Source organism: Prionailurus viverrinus, chromosome D3 (assembly GCF_022837055.1).
Source record: "Prionailurus viverrinus isolate Anna chromosome D3, UM_Priviv_1.0, whole genome shotgun sequence".
NCBI classification, from domain to species: domain Eukaryota; kingdom Metazoa; phylum Chordata; class Mammalia; order Carnivora; family Felidae; genus Prionailurus; species Prionailurus viverrinus.
The window spans coordinates 66760181-66786707 of record NC_062572.1 but is presented as its reverse complement, the minus strand read 5'-3'; the positions used below and the strand labels follow the sequence as shown (position 1 = coordinate 66786707).

General features: G+C 41.1%; 1 protein-coding gene across 3 annotated transcripts in view; it reads right to left on the bottom strand.

The window, feature by feature from the left end:
• SETBP1 (SET binding protein 1) overlaps positions 1–26527 on the bottom strand; it is a 376861-nt gene that overhangs the window by 5616 nt on the left and 344718 nt on the right. For all 3 annotated transcript variants that reach the window (XM_047827602.1, XM_047827603.1, XM_047827601.1), the window contains one exon: positions 25116–25286. In XM_047827602.1, coding sequence (XP_047683558.1) covers positions 25116–25286 — 171 coding nt within the window. The remainder of the gene's footprint in view (positions 1–25115; positions 25287–26527) is intronic.

Below are 26527 nucleotides of genomic sequence, written 5' to 3'. Positions count from 1 at the left end.
TGGCTATCTTCTGTGCACACAGCAATTCTATTTATACTATTTCTTGTTTACAACAATTCTGTGGAATGCTCTTGTTCCCCATGTCTAGGATTTAGAAACAGGCTTACTCCATGTAGGAAGATCTACCCTGGGAGTGAATGTCAGAATCAATATTCCCATTACCTGTTCCTATTATAACTTTTATTTTTTATTTAGCCCTTTGACATTTGATGTGATTCAATTTAGGATTAGGTTATGCCTTTTCTTTTTGTAGAAGATGTTGAATGAAAAAAAATGACAGTCCTTTATAACAAGCAATCTGGATCGTTCACATGTACTATCCACCTCAAAAAAGAGATGCCTTGACCTCACGGGGAGCATGTATGTAAGTGTGCCTATTTATTTCTAACCCTCCTCTACTGACAGGAGGGAGGATTATTTTCTGGGACACCATCTCTCTGATCCCCCGCCCCCACCTGCTCCCACTCCGCCAATGTTCTAGACTTGTCTAGTTGCCTGATAGTGTCCAGTTGACCAAGTCCTTCTTAACCAATTCATCCTCCGAAAACCTCAAGGGAAACCAGCCGGGTGTTTCTGAATCACTCCCACTATTCCACTACTTGGCTGTGTTGTTTGTAAAGAGCTCCTTTCAGGTCCTGGTGGCCAGATGGACCTGTACTGTATGAGTCAAACCTCTAATCTCCAGAAGTCAGGTACTGCTACCGCTAAATAGCCTTCAGAACTGCTTTGTTTTGACGTTCAGACACTGTAAAGTGTGAATGGCTTCAAGACGTAGCAGACCTTTCCTCCTTTAGGTTATTCTTTCTCCCTGTGCTGTTCGTAAGCAGGCAAGCATGTACGTCCATGTGTACACACACACACACACACTCAGGCACTCACACATACTCTTCTGCCCCATCTTCACACCATCCCCTCCCTTTTTATGAACGTAAGAAGTGTGTCCTCACTTAGTTTTCTGCTGCTGTAATATACCCTAGATGCTCAACCCCAAAGATGCCTATGGAGAAGATGCTGACCCTACTAAACATTACAGGACCATGTATTATGGTTTTAGCATCATAGTTTCTTGTGTTATCCCATGTTTTTTCCACTATGTCCTAAGGAAATAAGGAGAGGGGGCACCTGGGTGGCTCAGTTGGTTGAGCATCTGACTCTTGATTTTGGCTCAGGTCATGATCCAAGGGTCGTAGGATTGAGCCCCTGCACTGGGCTCTGTGCCAAGCATGGAGCCTGCTTAAGATTCTCTCTCCCTCTCCTTTTGCCCCTCTTCCCTGCTCATGTGTACTCTCTCTCTCTCTCTCTCTAAAAAAAAATAATTAAGGGAAATGAGGGGAAAATGCTGAAAACATGGATACCATTCTCACTTATTCTTGGGCACTCCCACTTTATTCCTTTCCCTGCTTCACCCCATTTCTCTTTCATGCTGTGGCTGGCACTGAACTCCAGGAGGGTATTATTTGAAGTTATTTACGCCACTAGCTTTATGGAGTGGGAATCTCTGAGTTCCATAGGACAGGTCAAAATGTTACTGCTTTTGGCCCAAGGTCATTGTAAGACTTACTGAGCAATGAATAACTACTGAACAATCTTTAAAATAAGTTATAAAGATCAAAATAGAACAAAGCCAGAGTGAGCTTCTGAGTACAAAAATAAAATGTTTGTAGTTAGTGTTGTGAAAGAAAAGCATTGCTCAATTGTAAGTTCTCAGATGCAGGGATCAATTTTTGTCCATCTTTATGTCCCTCACAGAGCATAGCGTGGTGCCTTGTCCATGGGCAGGATTTAAAAATTGTTTTTGGACTGATGAATCACACTAATCATTGTGCCTTGTAGTCAGAGTCTTCTCTAAAGGAGTTCAAGTTTGGATTTCTAAAGCATCCGCTACAAAAATAGGGACAGTAGGAGCTAGCAGGTCTCCATGTCCCAGCCAGGTGATCTATCTTGTCCACAAAGTTCATGAGTATTGAGAAGAAGTCAGAAAGACTCCACAAAACCTTTGGCATTATTCCAAGTACAAGTTTCATGTGAAGTTAACCCTTTCTTTGTATCATCTTTGGGGGAAAGAAAACGCTGTGTAATATATAATACAGCATATATAGGTAGAAAGTAAAACATTTAGAAAATTAGTTGTCAACATCTGACTGACTAAAGATTGACTGGAAAACTCCATGAACTGCAGGTCATTTGGGAGAAATACAAGCATTGGTTTTGTTTCTCTCAGTGTTTTCTTTTTAGCATGAAGTGACAAAAAACAAACAAACAAAAGGAACCTGGTAGATAATACCGTATTCAGTAATTCATTGTATGCTGCATAATATGTTATTAAGCCCTTGTACTGAAAAAATGATTATGAAATAAGTTAATTCTGAGTTATGTAAACATACCTTTACTAAAAATATCATAACCAATTCCTTTGCACCCACTGTTAACATTTAATAAATGTTAACTTTTGCCATATATACTTTAATGTTTATTTATTTTTGAGAAAGAGGGAGACAGAGTGCGAGCAGGGAGAGGCAGAGAGAGAGGGAGACACAGAATCTGAAGTAGGCTTCAGGCTCTGAGCTGTCAGCACAGAGCCCAACATGGGGTTTGAACTCACGAACCTTGAGATCATGACATGAGCTGAAGCTGGACACTTAACTGACTAAGCCACCCAGGTGCCCCTATACATAATTATATTTTTTTAACAGTTTATTTGTTTTTGAGAGACTGAGAGAGCACAAGTGGGGGAGGGGCAGAGAGAGAGGGAGACACAGAATCTGAAGGAGGCTCCAGGCTCTGAGCTGTCAGCACAGAACCTGACGTGGGTCTCGAACCCACGAACCACGAGATCATGACCTGAGCCAAAGTCAGACGCTGAGCCACCCAGGCGCTCCCTATACATTATTTTTTTAAAGAAAGAAAATATTATAGATTCAGCTAAGTCAGACTCCCCTCTCAATTCCATTCCAGTCCTTTCCTTTCCCATGCTTTTATTTATATTTTTACTGCATATGCATGAACCCATATTAGTAAAAATTACAGAGCTGAAACTACCTAATGTTGGTGGTACTGTAAGGAAGTGGGGGTCCTTGTACACTGTTGGTAGGAGTGTAAACTCAACTAATCATATTGGTGAGCAGCTGGGCACTGACCACTAGCACTGAAGATGGGCTTGCTCAATGCCCCAGAGAACCTGTGTCCAGGCTGGCCCCTTTACTTATCTGTAGTGGGAGGCTAAGGATGTGCAAGGATGTTCCCTGAAGCCCAGAAGACTGAAAACAGTCTAAATGTTAAGGAGATAATCCGTTACAATAGATAGACTTAATCTATTGGTTTAATCCGTAAACAATAGAATATTATAGATCTGTTGAAAGGAATAAGCAACATATATCAACATGGTTAAAAGTTGGTAACAAAAGTGAATACAAGTACTTGCAAATATACCATTTGAAAAAGTGTAAAAACACACAGATCCCTTGAATTTTTATTTCATTTTCAGTGTGCAAATGTGGAGGTTTAAAGTGACAACAATGTGGAAGCTCAATTGTGAGCTAAGGATTAGGTGGATGAGATTTCACTCTCCTCTCCAAAGCTACCTCATACCGCATAAGCTTCTAGAGGAGTACCGTCCAGTAGGGTTTTCTGCCATGGTGGAAATGTTCTATATCTGTGCTGTCCCATTTGGTAGTCCTTAGACACATGTGGCTACTAAGCGCTTGAAATGTGGCTAGCGTGACTGAGAAACTACATTTTTAATTTGACTTAAATTTAAATAGCTCCATGTGGCTGGTGGCTACTGTACTGGGCAGCTCAGTTCTAGTCCTAACCACCATGAAATACACTGGGTTCATTCAGTAAAATACAGACTGTGGGAAACTCTGGGCAAACCACCTGGTGCCTTTGACAAATAAGATGCAAGTAGAGAAAGGCAGGGGAGGTGGTGGGACTGTAAATTAAAAGAAACGTAAGAGATAAAATGACCATATTTTGCTGCCAGTTTAAACAAACTGTCAAAAGAGATCTTATTTCATGAATTCATGGACATTTGAATAGTGTCTGGGCATTGCATGATATTATTTAATTCCTGTTTATTTACTTAGGTGTGATAACTGCATTATGACAATGTTTTAAAGTACTAAGCTTTTAGAAATACTTGCTATTTCTTTTTTTTTTTTTCAACGTTTATTTATTTTTGGGACAGAGAGAGACAGAGCATGAATGGGGGAGGGGCAGAGAGAGAGGGAGACACAGAATCGGAAATAGGCTCCAGGCTCTGAGCCATCAGCCCAGAGCCTGACGCGGGGCTCGAACTCACGGACCGCGAGATCGTGACCTGGCTGAAGTCGGACGCTTAACCGACTGCGCCACCCAGGCGCCCCGCTATTTCTTTTTTAAAGTAGGCTTCACGTCCAGCGTGGAACCCAATGTGGGGCTTGAATTCATGACCCTGAGATCAAGACTTCAGCTGAGATCAAGAGTAGGATGCCCAACCAACTGAGCCACCCAGGTGCCCCTAAAATATTTATAGATGAAGTCACATGATATCCTCTGGAATTGGCTTCAAAATAATGAGGAATAGAGGAGATAAGTAGAAGTACTGATGAAATAGGATTGACTCTTGAGTTAATATTACTGAAGCTGGGTGATGGGTACACTGTGGTTTATTATGCTATTCTGCCTACTTTGGTATATACTTGATAATTCCATAATACCTGGTTGAAAACATATACATGGCAAGTGGCAATAAAACATCTTTCTTTACATCTTAGGACTGTAGGGTGGTCTGGTTTTTCACCCTTTTGGGCTCTGTCACCAAAATAATTTTTGAAAGATAAGAAATGTCCTCAGCAAAAGGCATGTATCATCACCCTAGAAAATTCCTGCTGGTAGCTACCCTCCTGGCTTAATGGGCTGGGAGAATGATTAAGTGCTCTGGCTTTTATGCTGTGACCAACTGAATAAACATATCAGGGCCCAATCTCCATTGATGCCATCAGGGGCTAAGACTTAATATGCCTCTTTCTTTTTTACATTGTAAACTTTGGAGGTGGGGGGGAGGTATCCACATCTACTGAACATCTGAATTGTATTTTGTCCGTATATGTATAATCCAAATATTTCAGTTCAGGTTTGTTACCCCTGCATGAGAACTGCAGCAGAGGGCAGGGCAGTGGGAAGGACTCTGCAGGGGCAGCTAGAAACAAATCTGAACTAGGATGAACATCTTAGCCTCTCTGGATCTCTCCTCATCTATTACATTGGGCAGTTATACTAGATACTCTCAAAATTCCCTTCTAGATTTAAAGATTGCTGTAATTCTTTCCTATTCTCATTATCAGTTGGCTTCCCAAATGTGAGGTGGAATAATTTCAAATTATTTTGAAATCCTAGTGGTGGTGGAGGGGGGTGAGGACTTTGGTCTTGGCAGGATTCGATATTCACAAATCTTTCTCCTTATTGCTTATGATTTCATTGTCCCTCTAAATGTTTTCAGATTTTTCTCTCTTCAAATTGTTTCATTATTAGACAGTAATTTCTGGGCTCTTGCAGCAAAGATTGATTCCATATTTGCTCTCCTTCTTATAATGGGCCCATATCTTGCCTGCTCTTTGTTAGTTTTAAAAAATAATTATGAGTGGCCAAGGCAAAATGAAAATTCATGTCTTCATAACTGCAAAGCAAATCATCTTCTAGACCTTTCTCTGTATTTAAAATTGTCATGCAAATGGTTGACTTGGTTTTGGGCCCAGATGTAGCTTTTCTGTCTTTTAGTTCCCATTATCAGAGGATTGGCTCATCAGCATTTGTTGATTTGGTCACGTCTTTTATGATAATCAAAGACTGGACTTAGCACTGTGTTTTGCACACTGACTTTGCAGATGTAGGATAGGCACTGTGAGCAAGAGAGAGGCTAACAAAGCTTAGTTATATGTAAAGTTCCTCCAAAATAGGTGCTAATGATTTGGAGACTATACTTTGCCCATGTGCAAGACACATCTTAATTTGAGAAGAAAGTTCTGGGTGTGTCCGAAAGGGAAGCAAATTCATCTCTAGATTCGTTAGAATATTTCTTGCTGTTTAAATATCCCTGCAGGGAGGGAGGTAATACTGGGAGGACTGTTGAACTGCCTGGAGTTGCCTTCCAGGGTGGAAAGGGCTGGAACACTCTTTCCCTCAATCAAGGCAGACAGCTGCAGTATGAATTACATTGTATGGTGATCCAAGTTAAGATCCTTCAAAGGCAGAAGCCATGTCATTTCTTCGTACTCCCAGGATCCCCAGTCCAGGCTCATTCACACAGTAGCACATGGAACTGGCATATAGCAACACACGGTCAGCAAATACAAGCTCAAGGGAATTCACTTGTTTAATGTTCTCCCATGAAATTGTGCTTTTTTTTTTTTTTTTGGTACTTTGTACTTAACTCAGTAATGATCTCTTGTTTTCCTAATGCAGCCTTTTATTTTTTAATGGGATGTATGAAGCAACTTGCCTTGGCATGCAAACGTTCTTCCTTTTTCCCTAGAATTTAAATTAACCTTATACAATCCTGGCCTTAAAGGCTCTTTTTAAAAAAGATGGCAAGTTGCCTCTGTTGGTGAGGCTTCTGCAAGGCAGGGCACATCTGAGTTGCTGTTGGTCATCAGCATAAGTGCCGTAGTACTGCTTTACAATTTCAAAGCTGTAATTTAGAATTAAGGGTTAGCAGATGTGGGAGATTTGTCATGATATAAAGGTGTCTCCATTCTATTTTTAAAGGCATAATACACTTTGGGGTTTCTTTGAAAATGTGACTGGCTTGTGTGAAGCACACAGTACCTGGTTGATTCTTCCAGGGCAGCTCCCACTTAGGGGTTTAAGGTAAAGCAACATCCTATCTTGGCTGCAGTGCCTTGGTGGTTGGGGGGAGCGGGGGGAAGGTGGGGATCCTGGTTTTGTTTTGCTCTTATTTCTCATTCTCCCTGGGACAAGTGAGGGTTGGAGGCAAAGTGGGCCTTTTGAGTGATGGAGAAAATGAAGCAGCGGGATGTACATGTTCACAAGGAGAGCTCTGAAGCAGCAAGGGCCACCAGGGTGCCTCCCCTACATTTTCTGGGAGACATTATGGCATTAGGGATCCAGGAACTTGTCTCACATTGTCCTTCTGCCTCTGCAACTCTGCCCACATCACTCATAGCCTCTGTGCCTCTCCAGCTCTGATCACCTCTTAATTCAGCCACTTTCTTAGTGGGGTGCACGTTCCCATGGAGGAAGCAGGACTATCTACCTGGCTACAAGAAAAACATATTAATAGTTTTTATTTATATTACTTATATTTGATCTAAAAAGTAAGAACTAAGCTAAGCATTCTAATGCTTAATGTTTGGGGTAACTGTGATGCCCTTATTTGGGCTGTACATCAGATGTGTCACCTGTCACTGCTGGGCAGGAGGTACCTAGGAGAAGGGGGAGAGGTCACGTTCATTTAAGGGGGTTGGCGGGCATATCCATCAGTTTCTTACTTTTGGGAAGGGCACGTCCTATATTCAAAATGCTATAATAGGTCAGCCCTTATGGTTCTTTTTAGGAAATTAAGATCTTTGAAAAGAAAAAAAATCAAACTACTTAGTCATAAGATCAGGAATATCCATGAAATATGTCACATGCCGTGCAGTTTTATTGGTTTCTCTTAGCAAACTATATAAGAGTTGCCATTTTCAGAGATGAATTTTGGCAGTTTCTTATATAAAAAGACAAGGGTTCTAAATGTTCTCACCTTTGCTGTGCTGTCCATGGGCTGTCAGTGAAAAATACAAACAACTTAATGTCTCTTTAGGGTAAAATGGGAAATAATTTAACCGCTTTTAGGAAGAAACTCATACTTGAGACAGCATTTTTGACAACTGATTGAAAATGTTTCCATTGGCAATTTTGTTACTGAAAATGATATATTATAACCTATAAGATTCCTTAGATCTGCAAATTAAAAAATCTTGTAAACAGAGTTAACCTCCAAATGAAGAGTTTCAGAGATTTGAACTCATGAAACAATGCAATGCCTTTTGACATGCAAGACCATCTGATTGTCAAGGAAGTTGGTTAGACCAATTTCAACCACCTTTGCTTAACTGATGGATGGGACTGAAAAAAACTGCATAAAATCTTGGATTGCAAGTAAGTAACTTGTTTTGGGAGTGTTCCACAAGACAAGCAAACACTTCTAATACATTTTAACTTGATAAACAAGCTATGTCTTGCAGTAGGAGTAGTACAATGTGAGGGTGAATGTCATGAGCCCATGGTTCTTTAACTTAGCTTTGATACACAAGTGCTTTGGATTACAAGCAAGTTTCTGGTACAAATTATGCGCACAAACCAAGGTTTGTTATGCTCATAAAAACAAGGTTTTACTGTATTCTGATTTAAGCAAAATGCTGCACTTTGTCCTCTTGGATATATGTTTATGTGAAATACCCTTTCAATCTACAACATCTACTAATGAGTATTGAAACAAACTAAATTTGGAATCAGAGCTTCAAATTGGTTTATCACAAGTGTTAAAAAAAACACAAGGTTTTCAAAAGGAAATATTCAAACTCATTTAGTTGGCCCTCCCAAAACATTTTTAGAAAGAAATATTAAAATGAGTGTAAAATTTTGACAACAATTTTGAAATTTTGACAATTTCAAAAATTTGAAAATATTTTTGTTTTGAAATTTTGTTTTGTTTTGTTTCAAAAATTTGTTTCAAAAAAAATTTGAAGTTTTGTTTTGAAATTTTGACAATTTCAAAAATTTGAAAATATTTTTGTTTCCTTAATACAAAGTTAAATGAAATTTAAAATTATTTTAACAATATGATTTCAGATTTAGCTCAACATTTCAAAGTTTATATTTAAAATTTTTTTTAATGTTTACTTACTTTTGAGAGGGAGAGAGAGACAGAGAGTGAGCAGGGAAGGGGTGCAGAGAGAGGGACACACAGAATCCGAAGCAGGCTCCAGGCTCTAAGCTGGCAACACAGAGCCCAACACGGGGCTCCAACTCACCAACGGTGAGATCATGACCTGAGCCGCAAGTTGGACACTTAACTGACTGAGCCACCCAGAAGCCCCCAAAGTTCATATTTTAAAATATGAGTGTGTATATTCTGAATAGTGTTTACATGGAATTAACTGTTCAAAAGTATGTTAGTGATATCACCACATGATCAAAAATTTGGGCTGCTTTAAAGTTGCCCTTTCTGTTTCTAAACCCCTGAAGAGTTTATTCACTCAGTTTTTAATTCTAGAAGATCTTAACTTTCCATGTGCACAGCGTAAGAAGCATTAAAGCTTCTCAAAGACAGACCACACGTGTTCTTCATACACCTTGTGACAAAGAGCGTGGTGTCTTTTTCACAGTAGATTCTTGCTTAATATATCTTGCTGGATTATTTCACATCATAAGCTCCTAGAGACTAAAGTCTGGGTATCAATAATCTTTATATTCCCTGGAGCAGCTTTAATTGAATTGCATGTAATTCCATGGCAGTTGGAACAGTGTCCTATCCATGGAGAGCTTCTACATAAGGTTGGAGGCAGACCTGGATGCCTCTTGGTTAGTCATTTCTGAGCTCCTGCTCCCTAGGTTTTCAGCATCCTTGACTTCTCTGACCACAGGGAAATAACGCCAGTCATTTCATGAGGTGAGCTTTGGGAGAACCACTGTGGCTTTGGACAGATAAAGGCAGTGGTAACTCATCTCCAGAGAGAAAGTGCACAGAGGAAGAATGCAGCTAGGTCCCTCAGAGAGCCTCTAGGGGAGGTAACCAGGACTTGGTCAGGCCTAAGAAAGCTAGGTGAAGGGAGAGAGCTCAGAGATCAGGAGATGAACAACAGAGGCGATTTTCTCTGTCTCTAAGGCACACTGGGCATATTCGTTAGTAGGAACTGCCCCGGAAGGGGTCACAGAAGAGTTTCAAAGCTGGGAGTCTTTCTGGGCATGAGGCTTATTAGGGCCACAGTGGCTTCCCAGGCTTTTGGCGAGGAATGAACTGTAAGTGGTGGCACCCTTAAACTGGGAAATATGAGGGCCATTTAGGCTTACTTTGTTTCTTTCAATTAACTTTGGCTTTTGTCTGTTGCATGTGGCTCAAGCCCCAGCAGACTGAGTAGACAACTTGAGAGGCTGGATAGAAATGCAGTTAACGCCAAAAAGTTTGACGCTACATCTGCTGAGTCTCACAGCATGCCAGGTGGTCACACGGCGGGGGTGGTCACACCCTCTCAAAGGCCTCTTTATATTTCTTTTTCCCTTCCTCTCCAACGTGGCATAACTGTATCCTTAACCATAAATACCATCCCTTATATAATACACCAATTATTGTAGCTGTGTGTTCATACTTGATTGTGAGAGATTTTCTCGTTTAAATTTTGAAAAAAAAAAAGAAAAGAAAAACAGGGAACAAAGAATAATGTGGCAAATATGATTTCATGAACACATTTACATTTTTAATATTTAGGCTCAGATAAAATAAATCCTGTTGACCATGCTAGAGCTTTAGGAATTCTGTCAAATAGTAGGTATCCGTGCTTTATTTTTCTTCCTAGTTTTAATAATTGCATTTGTTTACTTAAATCCTCAGGCTTGTTATTTATGATCTGATAGAAAACACTGCCTGGGATGTTGTAAGAATAAGGTTCTAGTCTAGACTTTGCACTCCTCAGTTCTGTGTTTCTAGACAAATTTTTGACACCTTGGCAGGACCCTTACTTGTAAAAAAAAAAATTAAAAAGTCATATACCTCCAAGTCTTCCCTGTTCCAGGTAAGACATCCTTACTTCCTTCATCTGTGTTTCATATGAAATGAATTCTAGACTATGTTCCATTTTGATCCTGTTCCTCTGGAGATTTTAGTGTCTGTCAAATCTCATCTTAAATTTTGGTGCCTGGTATTGAACTGATTTTCCAAGTATGAAATGATTATGCAGAAAGATTGGGTTGATTAATTTCTGTGATCAAGGCACTACTACACTTCTGTTAATGAGAACTACATACAAAATAAATAAATAAAACCTGCAAAGTTGTTTTTTTTTTTCCCCCAGCAACATCACACTGTTGGCTCATATTAAATAGAAGCTCAATTAACTCCCTTAAATGCTTCCATATAAACTGCTACCAAACCTGGCCATTGCTGTGTGGAATGGGTTTTTGAGCTTAAATACAAGCTTTCTATTTAAATCTGCAAAGTTTTATTTTATTGGTTTTCGTCCAGTGTTCTAGTCTGTTATGAAAGTTTTGAATCTTAATTTTGTTTTCTCAGAGACTGCCCAGATTTGTAAAATTTACAGAGGGTTTGAATACCCTCAGAGTTAATAACTGTCCCTTTATCTCCATCTGGGCATGATTCGTGTGACCCAAATATACGCTATTGCTTTTCTCTTTATTTAAGTTTTTCAAGAAAAAAATGGTAATTTACACACACACACATACACACACACACACACACACACACACACACACACACACAAATCCCTGTATTCATCATAAAAACAACAAGGAATTTATACCCATTGCTTTAGACTTTCACATATTTTTGTGTCTGTCTGGTCAGTAGATGATGGATGTGCTACAGAAACAATGAATTTGCATTGCCTACAGGTGTGTGCCCAACTCTATTATTTCTGAGAGAGAGGATATTGCATCTGATGTTGGATTGGGTGGGGATGGGGAGTCTTACATTTTTCTTTTATCCACAGGCAATTCTCCTGCCCTAGTGAGAAAAGAAAAGAAAGGAAAAGAAAAAAGAAGAAACAAAACAATAGTCAGTATGCATCCAGTGCCTTCTAATTTCTGCTGGAATTCAGTTTAATTGGATATTCCTCTAAAAGCCACCGAGGACTCTCATTTCAATATTAATCTTTTTGGTCCCCTCTACATTGCTTGTATCTCTCTGACAGAATTTCATATAGTCTGTCCTGTGTTAAGATTATGGGATCAATCTGCATTTCTCTCTCCTTTTAAATTATGTTTTCTTAAGGAACAAGGACCATGCCTTATCCATTCTCATTCATTCTTGGAAGAAGCATTGACTAAGCCCACTCTGTGCCAGGCTCTGTGTTAGACACGCCATTCCATGGCTTCCTCCCCCATGTGACCAGTACAGAGTTCAGCTGACTTACTTGAGTTGAAATCAATCTATGTGACTTGACCTAAACCAACACTTACTGTCTGTTTTGTAAAGGCTGTGTGTAAAATATGAAAGGATTTATTGAAGGGGATCCAAATCACTGTAAATTAAATTAGATCTTCACATATTTCAGCTGTTCCCTACTCTCCTCAGAGCACCATTAACTGTCTGAAGGATCTAAGCTATGACCATAGCACTGAAGTACTGTGAAATATAGACTGATATCCAAACCACTCCATAGACATGCAGATTCAATGACAAAAATAAGTTTGGAATTTATTAAGTGCCTTTAAGAAAAGCAGCTTGAACATTTAAGCCCACAGATTGATTAAAATGATGGGGCTCCTGAAAAAGGGAGACATTTTAACGTATTATATTTTACTTAGCTACCATCAAAAATAGGAGCCAGAGACAGAGAGGAACAGAGAGACAAGAGAGACAGAGAGACAGGAAGAGAGAGGATGAATGGTCTTTTCATTGCTGAACATTTGGATCAGAATTAAATGGTATATTGTGGGGGAGTGGTCATATGCTGTCTTGGCAAATACCTATACATTCAAGTTCTAAGCACTATGCCAGTAGTGTGTTTTTTTTTTTTTTTAATTTTTGAATTACCTTTTTTTTTTTTTTCCAAATATAAGCTTGGGCAGACTCAAGACAGCAAATACTTCTTCCTCAGTTTAAGATTTGACAATTTAAGAGGAAAAGGCTCATTCATCATCTTTCCCTTTTAGAGACCATAAATTATTGGCTCATATACCATGTGGCTTGGATTCTAGGAAAAGTTAGTGTAAACAAACCCAAGTTACAATGCGTGGAGTAAGAGAGTGAGTCATAAACAGAACACAGACATATGCTCTCATATAAATAAGGGCTTGGATCATCAGCTTCCCAAAGTCTGCTTCCCATTAATTACACAACAAAATGAACTTTCCATATGTAAAGCCCAAATCACTTAACTCTGGCAACACGCATGAGACAAAGACCAGGATTGTGGCTTAATATTTAGGCACTAACAAACCTGGATTTTCAAAATAAGAAAAGTCCTCTCAAAATATCTTCAGGTATTGGAAGGCAAGAACATTCCTTGGAGGAGTGTTTTTGAACATTGAAACTATACCTTGCAACCCAGGAACACTGCATGAGGCTGGCCTGCATCCCCTGCTGAATTTAAAGGTAATATCAGGCTTACTCTCTTTTGTTCTCAGCTCTCTCATCTTTATGGGGCAAGCCCTGGGTCCAGGCCACACAGGGTGTTCAGACATTGCTGGGATCATTGAACAGTTGAAATTCCCTCCATTAGTACCTTCTCTCTGTCTTTTGAAACTGCACATGGCGTGTTTCCTCATTATTGTGAGAAGGCTATCTGGTCTCTCTTAGTTGAAAGTGCTATCAAGGAAACATGTAACAATTGCTGGGGAAGAGGATTCAACAGGTGGAAGCCACTGAGTTCTCTCCTTGTGTTCCTTTCAAAAGCAGACATCATAAAAAAAAAAAAAAACACTAACAGAGTTAGTTACAAAGGACATTTAAGTAACAGATGTCACATTGTAGGAGCCCTGGGTGGGGGAGGGGAGGGGAGAACAAGGACTTTCATTCTTTGCTGGGGAGGTGTGCAGCGTCTTTGATTATTCATTTACTCAACATTTACTTTGGTAACAACAACTTTGTATCATACCATGGAGTCTACAGGTAAGATGATACAAGGTAACATTTCTGCTATCATGTGAAAGAGAAAGGGGAAGAAATGAACATTTTTGGGGAACCTACAGTGCAGTTTGCAGTATCTCACATGCATCCTCATTTAATTGTGGTCGCAACCACATGAGAACATTACTGCCTCTGCTGTACAGAGATGAAAACCGGGACCTCAGAGGTTAAATCGTTTTCCCAAGGGCACACATCTTAGATGTGATGGACTGAAGGATGCAAGCAAGGGCTGCCCTATTTCAAAGCCAGTTTCAAACCATATTTCCTTAAGAAAGTGAAGAAGACAGGGAGCTAGATAGAGTGAGAAAGCCTGGGTTTCCCTGTTACTTTTCTACTATTGACTGCATCAGAGTGCCAAATTTCTCTCAATTTCACAATCTCAAAGGCCTCCTCCAACCTCCAAATTCCATAGTTAAATAACACAAGATGTTACTACAGACTATTCCTGCTACTTCTGCTAGATTAGGAGTTCCTGCACATTGTTTTGATCCTGTTACTTTGTCCAGTCCAAATGCCTTTGATGGCTCCCTGTAGGGGGCCAGGCTGCCAGTCTAATGAGTGAAGTTGGTCAGGACCCTGAAGGAAGATCCGGGGAAGCGTGGGGTGGGCCGGGGGAATAAGAAATGAAAGAGAATATAGCCCATCTAACGGGGCTGAGGTTATTTTGTATCAATCAGTTGTTGCCAGGTAGGAACCTGAGCCCAAAGTTAACCAGATAGTCTGAATTTCAAAAAGCCAAAACTCTTGATTATTAGGTAAATCCGTTGTTCACAAACTGAGTTTTTAAAAATGTATAACCCCCTGTAAGCCAATCAGAGTACAACTGCAGATAGCTATGGGCCCATGGCTGCTATTTTGCGATCACTGCCTCTCAGAAGGTTTACTGTGCCTCATTCTAGAATTTCAGGTTCTCCATATTCTGACCCCAAATCTCTCTTCCAGCCTCACTGGTCATCATTTCCACACATACTCCTATCTCAGAGACATTGTAAACCTGTCCCTCTGCTCCCATCTGCTTATTTAATTCAATCCATCCCCAGAAAGCTCTTTCAGTCCTTCTCTTCCCAGATTATTTTACCATATCCCCCAATCTCCTCTAGTACCATTTGGTCAGAAATTCATAACGTATCCATTGCTCAGTGATATCTCTGTTAGGATCTGAGATTGTTATTCAGCCTCTTCACTTGTTAATATTATTTGGTCATGTCATGTTTTAGAGTCTGGCCTTCCCAAATAGCATGAAAGTTCCTTAGGGCAGGGGTTAATCGTCTATGTATCAGTGTGGCAGATACTTAAAAAAATATTTGACAATTGTAACAAAGCCTTACAAAAGTTCCAGTAAGATGAACTTGATATAGCATTTAACACCCTCATGGGTAGGGAGGCTTTGTGCCCTGAGATATAAAGGTATTTGGAGCAGTGAGTGAGGAAAAAAATTCTAAAGATAGTTAATGGATGTTACGATTTGAGTCATAACATGACTAAATTATGACTTAATATGCTTAAATCATTACAGGGCATGACTTCATTCTTGACATGAGAGGGGTCAAGATATAGTGATATATTGTTTCGAATATGTGATTGGTGTTTTCATCTGCTATTTCATTTCTTTTGCACCACAGCCTAAAGGTCAGAAATCACTTTTCCCATTTCACTGATGGGGAAACTGAGACTCACAAGTCTCAGAAGGCTCAGCGACTTAACTAAGAGAATTAGTAAGTTCTGAAAAGCTGTATGATAACCCTGGTCCTTGAATTCCAAATCCACTTTCCACTACATATCCATGTGGTGGCCAGGAGTCCAGGTTTCCTAATTCCTACTCAGGCCAGATTTGTAGTTCAGTTCACCTCTCTGGGTTCAATTTTCTTATCTCTGCCATGAAGGGATTAGTGGAAAGCCCTTCCATTCGGTCTAACCCAGTCTTGTTTGGTCAGACTCCAGTTTATGCAACGAGAGAAGGAGATTCCCTGGGAGGATGCTGGGGCATTATTCTAGTTGCTCCCAAAGGTGGAATGGAGGGGGCTGACCGGTGAGGGATAGTGCGGTCAGCCTGTCTGTCTGTCTGCCACGTCTGTTTTATAATCCTTACTCTCTTTTCCCTCACTGCCTCCTTTCTCCCTATCCCTCTTTCTCTGTCTCTTCTCTGCTGTAGACAGACTATAGCCTGCCTGGACCACTAAAGATCATTCTTAATGACAGTCATTACACAGTTCTTCTACGTTGCCTGAGGCCATTTCCACAGCAATGAGCAGGAAAGACCTTGCCTCCGTTCTCAACAGCTGGGCACAGTATGCCAACTTCACTGGAACCAAGAAGTTTTTCAAAAACTCTCCATTAATTACAGGAAACCCAAAGCACTGTCCCCCCTTCTCATTAACACAGTTGCTTTCAGTGGCCACTAAATTATCTCGCCACCATTAAACCAACAATCTAATTAGACCTGTGGAAATGGAAAGAGCCCGTGAATGAGGCAGGCACACCACTTTCATCTCAAAACGGATCATAAAATATTTGTGCCCTTTCGTTCTTGGCCACATAAAATCTCCCCCTAGAAGAGTCTCTTTTCACTCTCTTCGATTTATAAAGAGGAGCTTGAATATTTGATATAAAATGAGTATCTTAATAGAAATCGCTTCATGTATGGGAGGTTTTCTTTCCCGCATTTCGCTGAGCACGGTGTCCTCATTACAATAATCGCACCTGACTCCCCCTGCATGTGATGCCTCACAGCCAAACCTCCCACTGGGCTTCAATGGAGGTGTGAATGATACCATCACTGGGAAGAAGATAAAATGTATTATTATCATTACTCTATTTTTAAGAGGGTCTGACTGTGGCAAGAGGTGGTTGGGAAGCATAATCTGTACGAAGCATTCAGAGAAGATAAATTGAGTTAAGTTCCTCACAGACACAGCACTTTCTAACCTGTTATTACACCTTCAGTCTTTCCTAAAATCTCAACTCTGGAGGGGGAAAAAAAAATAGTTAAATCAAGTCCAGGCATGTTTATTGAGTATTTACGATGTACCCAGCACCTTGCAAGGTTCTTGACACCCAAATATGATTACAAGTTGCTCAACAGCCTGGCTTTTGCTTCTCTGATTTTCATCCCATATAACAACACAAGGTTCTGGGGATTTGTGAGATACTTGATATTCACTGAAGGGGGCAAACCTGAAATAGGAAATATGATTGTTGCTCTTGGGAAGCCAACACTCTGGGCACAATGCAAGACTATTATATATAAAATAATTAAATTACAGCCTAGCTTTCCATTGAGTGGCTCATCCCCCAAATATCATAGAAGAACTGAGTGAAGGGAGACACGTGTACAAGTCCCTCCTTCTCCTCTCGGAATAAAAACACACTCGTGTATTATGTATACTGTGCCATATAGGCTGACTCTTTAACTTGAAAATAATCTTGCCTTGTGAATATCCTGGTGGATTACCCAGGACCTGGTCTGCCATTACTGAACAAAAGATTCTGGAGGCCCTGGAGGTCCCTTTCAGGTAGCTGCTTCTGCTGACCATTCTTTGGATGGTTTGCGGTTTCTGGTACTAATGGAAAATAAAGACAAATCATTGTCTCTCAACTTGAATGAATATAATTCTGAGGTATGTATTTTCATGCACCAGATGGTTTTATGCAGGAAAAAGTTGTTGTTCTGTTCATTTTGACTAATATTTAATGATTATCTATTGTTTGCCCACCTGGGTGCTAGGTACTGGGATTTTAAAGTTGAGTAGGATCTGACAATAGGGGAAGGGACAGTCCAGCATGGGGCACAGGCATGAGCACAGACACCATATTAAATACAGGAGTCAATTATCAATGGGCTTATAATAGGGGGTCATGGAATATAGAAAATGTGGCACAGGGAAGGATTCGTAGAGTTGAAGTCGCCATGCTCTGTATTGAAGAATGGTAATGAATTAGCCATCTATATCACTTGAAGGGTGGGTGAAGGGAGAGGGGAACATCCCGCATGGGAAACAGATAATCACTTAATGGCAATGACAATAACAACCACAGCAGTGGCAACAGTGCTCATTTGCTAAACTCTTGTTATGTGCCAGGCACTCTGCTAAGATTTTCACAAGGGCTATCTCATTTATTCCTCACCACAATCCTCTTACACTAGGTAGTATGCTTTCCTCCATTTTACAGATGTGAGCATTGAGGACCAAGATCAGCCAGCTGTTAAGTGTAGCACTGAGATCTCAGTGTAGATGATCTGAAGCAAGGATATATGCATTCAAGTAGAGCAGTGCATGGCCCATGTGTGGTGTGAAGAAAAATGGGCCAAACGTAGAAACAAGGCAAATGGAAGGGTGCATGTCTTTCTGGATTCCTAGAGTACCATTTTACAGGCCTGCCCCCATGATTAATTACCTAGGGAAATGTAGCTTTGTTGCATTTGCTACCCATTACTGATTACAGGCCCAGACTCTGCCAGGAAATATGTTAACTTGAAGATTTTTGCTCAAAAAATATGCAAATGATTTCTGACTGGTAGCAAAGATAAGCCCAGAGGTTATGGTTTTATTGCCCATTAGGACATTAACTGAGCCATCTCGCTTGATGTTCTTTCTTCAGTGCTTACATTCCTATAATGTCCTGTCCCTCTAATTCTTCTCTGGATCAGCTTTATCACCATGTTGGTTTCCTCATTAGAGTTGAGTGAATTTTTGACCTGAGTTTTTAGTTTTTTGAAAATCACACTCTTACTGTAGGATTCCCAAGGAGTTTGGTGCTGGCTAACATTTCTAAGGAGATGTGGTTGGAGCAGAAGAGGCAGAGGGTAGATTCTGGAGTGTTTGGTGCTTCTCTAGGACGCTTGTAGCTTTGGCCATTGGGACAGCTCAGCTGCTCTAGAGGTCTGTATCAAATCAGAAAACGGCTTGTTTCTTCCTTATGGGGCAAAAATAAAAATAATTTTTGGAGGTTTTTCGGAAGGCCTTTGGTGTGATGGGATCTTCAAGGAAGCGCAGAAGTTTCCAATCCTACTGGGTCTCTTCATGGCCCAGAGCCAAGGGGAGGGGGCTTTTCATGAGCCTCACATTCAGTAGAGGTCTCCAGGCAAACAGACTCATTCTGTGCTGCTTCAACATGGGCCCATAGGCAGCACTTTTCAGGCAATTTGAAGAATTCATTTTTTAATGACATTTAAATGTTTAAATGTCATTTAATTAATTTTTATGTTTACTTTTGACAGAGAGAGAGAGAGAGAGAGAGCGCGTGCACAAGCATGAGTGGGGGAGGGGCAGAGAGAGAGGGAGACAATCCCAAGCAGATTCCACACTGAGAGCACACAGCCAGATGCTGGGCTCAAACTCATGAACTGCGAGATCAAGACCTGAGCCGAGGTCAGGAATCAAACGCTTAAACTGACTGCACCACCCAGGTGCCCCCGAACAATTGATTTTTAAAAATAAAGCTTTATTTTCTCTACATCTTTTCTGAAGTTTTTCTACTGTATATTTTAAGTGATTAATCTGGCCTTATAGGAATTTATTTTACAATTTGAAGACTTCTTCAGTTTGTATACTTATAGCCCTTAGATGTTCCAAATCCTATTAACTTGCATATTTATTTGCTCTATTTTGGTTGTTTGAAAGACAAGGCTTTTGGCTGAATTGATTCGCTATTTTGGCTAGGAGCGTCAGAGGATGATTCCACGTAGGTTCAAAGCACATAAAAGAAATAATTTTACAATTCTTGCAAAGGAATTTGTTGCTTTTTGCATCTGAATATTATTTCATTACTCTGGGACCCTCTCCACTGATAGCAGTTGGTTAACTGCAAAGTCAGAAATGCTAGAATTTGGTGGTCAGAAGCAATTTTCATGATTATTTTGCTCCAGCCACTAGAATACTGGACTTCTTTCTAATTCCATTAGAATTAAGAATGTATTCTTTTATTTGTGAATGTAACTTTTTTTTTTTTAAGATCTATTTATTTAGTTAGTTAGAGAGAGAAAGAGGGAGTGTGAGCAGGATAGGGCAGAGACAGAGGGAGAGAGAGAGAATCCCAAACAGGCTCCATACTACCAGCACAGAGCTCAATGTGGGGCTCAGTCTCAAGAACTGCCAGATCATGACCTGAGCCAAAATCAAGAGTCAGATGCTTAGCCGACTGAGACACCCAGGTGCCCCTATGAAGGTAACTTTTCAGTCTTAAGGTTTTGCATCTTGATTACAGGTATCTGTCAGTTCTGATGGGGCTGATAGTTGGTTAAACGGCTTGCCTAATATCAGGCTTTGCCTTCAGAAGCAAAATGTCTAAGCATTTAATACACTTGTGAAATTTATTTATTTTTTTGTCTTTTACAGGTAGTTTGTTTATTTTTTAATTTTGTAATTATTATTAAAGTTTTTATTTAAATTCCAGTTAGATAACAGTGTAATATTAGTTTCAAGTGTACAATATAGTGATTCAACACTTCCATACAACACCTGGTGTTCATCATGGCAATCGTACTCCTCTTTAATCCCCCTCACCTATTTTATCCGTCCTCCCACCTGATATTTCTGCTTAGGTTTTGGTAGGTTTTTTTTTTCTTAATTTTTAAAGTCTTATTCATTTTTCAGAGACAGAGACAGACAGAGCATGAGTGGGGGAGGGGCAGAGAGAGAGGGAGACACAGAACCTGAAGCAGGTTCCAGGCTCTGAGCTGTCAGCACAGAGCCCAATGCAGGGCTGGAACCCATGAAGTCAGATGCTTAACTGACTGAGCCACCCAGGTGCCCCTAGGTTTTGGTACTTTTAAACAAAGATCACACAGTTTTAGAGAATAATGGATTAGCCTTGATAGGAAACAGATACAAACCAGGAGCTTTGCTCCTCTGCTTTCTCCTGTTAGCTCTAGCCCAGCCACACCTTGAACAGTTAAGATTTGATGATAACAACTGTGATAACAACACATCTTGTTTTTCTCCTGGGATTTAAGATGAGAGGCTATCTAGTATGAATCAGTGTGTGTGTGTTTGTGTGTGTGTGTGTGAAAGAGAAAGAGAAGGGCACAATGGATATGCTTGCGCATTTTTCCATCATTATGACTAGTCTTTCAGGTGCAGGACTACAGAGAATTTATTGGTGTTTTACTGAGTTTATAAATAGAGTTTATAAATAGATTATAATCTATTTAATAATATAGTCTCATGTTAAATACAAAGGTTGGGGGGTGTGTTTCAGTAGTGAAATCACACATTTTCTACACGTTGCATGACCTTCCTGAGAAGTTAGTTCAATATGTAGGAAAACAGAAAAATTAGCCTGACTTATTGAGGTATGGATTATCTGATATGGTTATTAAATCATGATTGGGACAGCGCAATAGAAGTTATTTCAAATTATGCATCACTTTGAACAAACTTTATTGAAGCCTTTACTGCATTAGCCCTAATTACTCACAATAATGACGCAGTGCTCCCTTGAATCAGACCCTTCACTGTGGCAGGGGACTGTGGCTGATCGATAGCTATTGAGCAGTTTGATCACGAAGGCTGACCTGCCGGAGCACCGGTGGCAGCCACGGCCATCTCTCCTTCCCGGTAGCTCACAAACTGACATGTTCTCAGTCTGGCCTCCCTCTCCCGCAGCTCGTCGTCTGCCTCTTCCTCCAAATCAATAACTTCATAATCAGCATGCTTCCCAGACTCCGAGAAGCTAAAAATTGCCTTAAATAAAACACACCCTCCCCCTTAACCCCCACCCCCATCCACCCACACACACACACTTGAGCTAGAAAAGACATGTTTTTTAACTTCTGACCATATGCATTTCTCCCACATTATAATGTTGATAAAATAAGGTGAGAAATGTCCCCCCCCCCCCCTTTTTTTAACAAAGATCACCTATTTGAAAAAATACTGTTAGGACTATAGACTGATTAATTATTTGGCAAGTATTTACCAACAGCCTACCACATGTCCGTCAAATGTTTTCCATTTGGCTGTTAACTTCCAAGATGGAGCATGTTTTTCTCAGATGTCTCCCACCATGTTTAGTGCTATGTAAGTACACAGCTACCGTCTCACAATGATTATTTCACTCAGTGATTACTTATTCAGTGTCTACTATGTGTCAGGGGCCTGTACTAGATAGGTTAGTATTTATTGTTATTATTTTTATTTCAGAGAGAGGCAGAGGGGGAGAGAGAGAGGGAGAGAGAGAGAGAGAGAGAGAGAGAGACAGAATCCCAAGCAGGCTCTATGCTCAGTGCAGAGCCTGATGTGGGCTCAATCCTACTACCTTGGGATCAGGACCTGAGTTGAAAGCAAGAGTTGGATGCTTTACTGACCCAGCCAAGCACCCTGTAGCATTCATTATTTTAAAAGGAAAGGAATTTCTAATTAATTGAATTCTTTCAGTATATATATTTTTTATCTCAATACAGGATTTCTCAAATTAGTTTTTTTTTCTAAGACACTTAGTTTTATTCTCCTTTCCTTTCTCCTCCCTCAGCCCTTGTCTGGATCTTCAAAACCATTCTGTGAAAAGGATGACCTTTTGAAAACAGGCCAGAAGTACGTCTAAATTCCCTTGCTTATGGCCAAAGATGAAAAAGGGACTCTAAAGAAAACAAAAATGAATTGTCTCATCACAAATATATATGACTAATGCAGAAGCATACAACTAAATGAAATCAAACCAAGATACTATTTACTGCCTTTCTACTGTGTGCTTTCCCGTAGTTAAAACATCAAATGATGAGTTTTCCCTCACTATTCCCTAAAAGAAGTAGGGGTCCATAATTAGGGAGAAAGAAATCTGCCTTTTCTAATGTTGAGCCTGTGATAGAAGTGAGATTCCACTGGAAATCAGGCAGTAAATCAAGAAGTTTGGGTTCTAATCCAATTGCATGACCTCAGGCAGATCTCTGAATCTCGGGAGCAATCATGTGTGAATCACATGTGAAACAGGGTATTGGACATGAGCCCAGGCTGTGTGACCCTAACTCTCTCAGGTTTGTGGGAATCCATTTATCTGTGGGGAGTGGAATCTCAGGAAGGTCTGGCCTCCAGCACCTGGGGAAATCTCTGGCTGGTTTTCTCCCCAAAGTTCTGCATCACAGCCTGAGACCCGGAAATGGACCAAATCTGTGAAATTCTCACGAGGGTCTCATTTTAGCACTGCCAAAAATAAACAGCCCATTCCCGCATCCTGAAACACGAGAGCTTTGGCTCAGCTCTGATTACCAGAGAGGCAGGTTTAAAAGTTTAATACCCACCTGGTTTCTACGCCTTTTTGGCATATTTGTAAACAACTGAATGCAAACAGAGGAGGCAAGCCCGTGGAAGCAGGAGGTCCCAAAAACACATTCTCTCACTCTGGATGGAAAGAGCTGAGGGGAGAAAAATGGCGGACCACCTGTCTTTTGCCCCTGGGAAATATCTGTGCTTGGCAAGCAAAGGCGGAAACATACAGGCTAATTTCTAAATCCATGAAGGGAGGTCTCCAGAGCTTAGCCAACAAGGTTGCATAAGTAATTATCTGCGTGGATAGTGCAGACCCCAACCCAAATCTTTCACTCCAGCCAAGTGATCCCTTCTCAGAGTTCCATGCTTGACACCAGCTCCCGTGTCCAGGACTATGTCCACATCACTCCCTCTGCCTGGACGCTTTCCTGCAAAGGTAGCACCATCTGTCAAGTCTCAGATAACTTCTTCCTCATTCACCTACAACTTTCCCTCTGACCTCTTCCTGTTTCACTGCAGCCATCATTTACCTGGCATTTCCACCAAGAACTTTTCACTTCACCCCTAGCGTGTGAAAGGTGGGTAGATTCATGATCACACTTAAGAGACTATCCCATTCCTTCTAAGCGATATTTCTCAAACGGCTGAGGAGAACAGCTCTTCCAAGAGATATTAAGAGCTCTTGCCAGAAAAATGGGTTTTGTGGTCAGACAAGATTGTGAAATTTGGTGTCTCTCCCTCCTGGAACCTCAGAGTACACACTGATCAATTAAAGGATCTGAAAAGCCCTATGGAAGAGAAGCAGGTATAAAGCAGCATTCCCTATATTCGCTTAACTATAAAAATAGCTTTTACTGCAAAACACCTACTAATACTTTGCAGAACTCAATTTGGGAAATGTCACTCCAAATATTTCCTACTGCTATTTCAACTGGGTGCATTTTCTAATTACCAATAATTTCCATGAAGGAGGTAGGTATGAAGACAAGTTGAGTTCTCTGTTCAAAGCAACCTGGTCACTTAGAAGATGAGTTTAGAATGAATACCACTAAAGAGTCTCCTTTTGGGCTTCTAAGTATAATAGGCACTTGTAAATACTATGATATGCTTAACATTTACCAATGCATTAATTCCACAATGTGCCATCATTCTGTGTGCCATGAAGATAGCAAGAACCTAAATCATGGCTTCTACCTCTGAGGTATGTACAATTTCATTGTGAGGGAAAAGAAGTTAATGGAAGACAGTTCTGCAGTCTCTGAGTAGGTAGCAAATGCATGGTGCAGACACTGGGTGCTGTGTGCACTCAGAGGAGGCTGGGCTTTGAAGTTCTGTGGGATGGGGAGATGGGGATGGGAGTTGAGGAAGGCTGTCCTCAAAAAAAGGTGTTAAGCCAAGTCCAAGGCCTGCCTTCTTGGAACAGGGAGGTGCTGCCAGGAGATTATGTGGGGAGCAGAGGAAGGCAGAGCATCTGGGATGCCTGAATAAAGATTTTATATTTTATCAACTGCTAGTGAGGAGTCTGGTGGCTAATGAGGAATTCATGACATCACGGGGTAGGATGAATCAAGGCCTTGGGGAAACTCTGGTTGCCATCTCTCAACCCCAGTGAGCCAGGGAGCAAATAAAATGCAGTGGTGAAGAGCATGGCTACTAGACCGAAGTTGGAATCCTAACTGCCCACAGGTGTCTGGGGGCAAGTTTCTTGACTCTTAGCTTCCTCTTCTGAAATGAGGACATAGGTATTTATTTCACAGACTTATTTCATGAGTTACATGAGATAACATATGTAAAGCCCTTGATGTGGAGATTAGGAATTACTAAGGCTTGATAAAAAATAATTAATACTGCTATCATTCAGTTGCCACTCACATGCCTCTGCCCCCAGGTCCTGAGCTCATCTCCTTCCTTTCCTTCCACTTGAAATCCAGTGCTGAAGCATTCTCAGTGTCTGTGGGAGGTTGACTACACAGAGAACCTATATGCAACAGCACACGCCCAGTGGGCCTTCCTTCTCCATGCCCACCGTCACAGGGATGAACCGAAAGCATTTGAGAAGTGCTCACCTGCATCGGACGTTGCTGCAGAAGCAGCAAGGAGAGATAACACTGGGGTTGGTGGGATTGCAACACTGTCAACTGCGGCTGGCTTCTTCCTGGTCATCATGGTGGACGCGGAGCCCTCGTTCTTACTATGTGGTGCCGTTTGGTCCACTTTTAGGTGGGGACTTGGCATTCCTAAAAGATAATAACCCCAAAGCTTTCAGTTACTTGAAAGGAACAGGAAAACAGACAACAGAAAACCTGAAAGTGAGTTGAGGAAATGGTTAAATCATCTGACCTCCTTCTGGTCCAACAAGAATGAAATTTTAGAACGTGTAAAAAAAAAATGTTAGCAGCATGACTGGTTTTGGTTTTGTGGCTGAGATTAGTGGTGACAACATTCCAGTTTGGCTGCCTGGAAGTGGGGGCACAGGTCCAACGAAGCAGTAGGATTTAGCAGGTACCCTTTGTCTTCCACGGGTCAAGGAGCGCGTCTTCACAGAGGCTGTGCTGTGTGCGGGGTGCGAAGGGGAGAAGCAGGCCCCACCCTAGCTTCTCATCGCACCTGGCTGGGGAGGCCAGACTAAAGGAGAAGGAAAAATTGGGTAACACATAAAGACAGGCTTGTGCGTTGTTCATCCTTGGTGCTTGCGGAGTGCTAAGGGGTTAGGGATTAGTGTGGGGAGAAGTTCCAGAGCTCACGCTAAAGCACAAGGAAGAGGGAATGGCTTTCTCAGTGCCGAGAAGAGCATATGCTAAGTTATGGTTGGGGAGGAAGTTGACTCAGATGAGAGGTCAGTCTGCTACAGCAGAAGATGCCCTATGGGGTCTGGTGTGTGACGACAGTCGCCAGGCTGAGTGAAAGTTGATTTGGGGGCTTTTCAGGGTCTCTGGTCCTAATAAGCATCATAAGTCATGTCTTTGTGATGCGGAAAAGAGCCCCTGTGAGGTGCCTCTGTAAAAGGGCCTGGACATTTACTCTATAACAAACTGTAAGAGCTATTCTGGAACCTTGCTTCCTGGGATCGGATCCAGGCTCTCTTATTTCTTAGCTGTGCGATCACAAGCGAGTTACTTAACCTCTCTAAGCTTTAAGGTTCCTTAACTGTACAAACGGAGCAGAACAGTATAACCTCACAGGGGTGGTTGAGAGCATCCCTGAGTCAATTAATGTAGAGTGCTTACCACAGTGCCTGGCACACAGTCCATGACATAGAAGTGCTTCCTGCTACTATTTATTATTCCTATAATTACTACGGCCAGTACTATAGCCTGCTGCTTCCTCAGGGCAACTGAAATCAGCTGGCAAATCTGCTCTCTTCTCTGACTTGACCAAGGATCTCTGGGCTCCTTCAACAGCGCTGGCTGCAGAAAGGTGAGTCTCCAACTCATCCAAGCCTAAGTCCAGAGGCTAGGGGTATCTGATCCAATGGTCA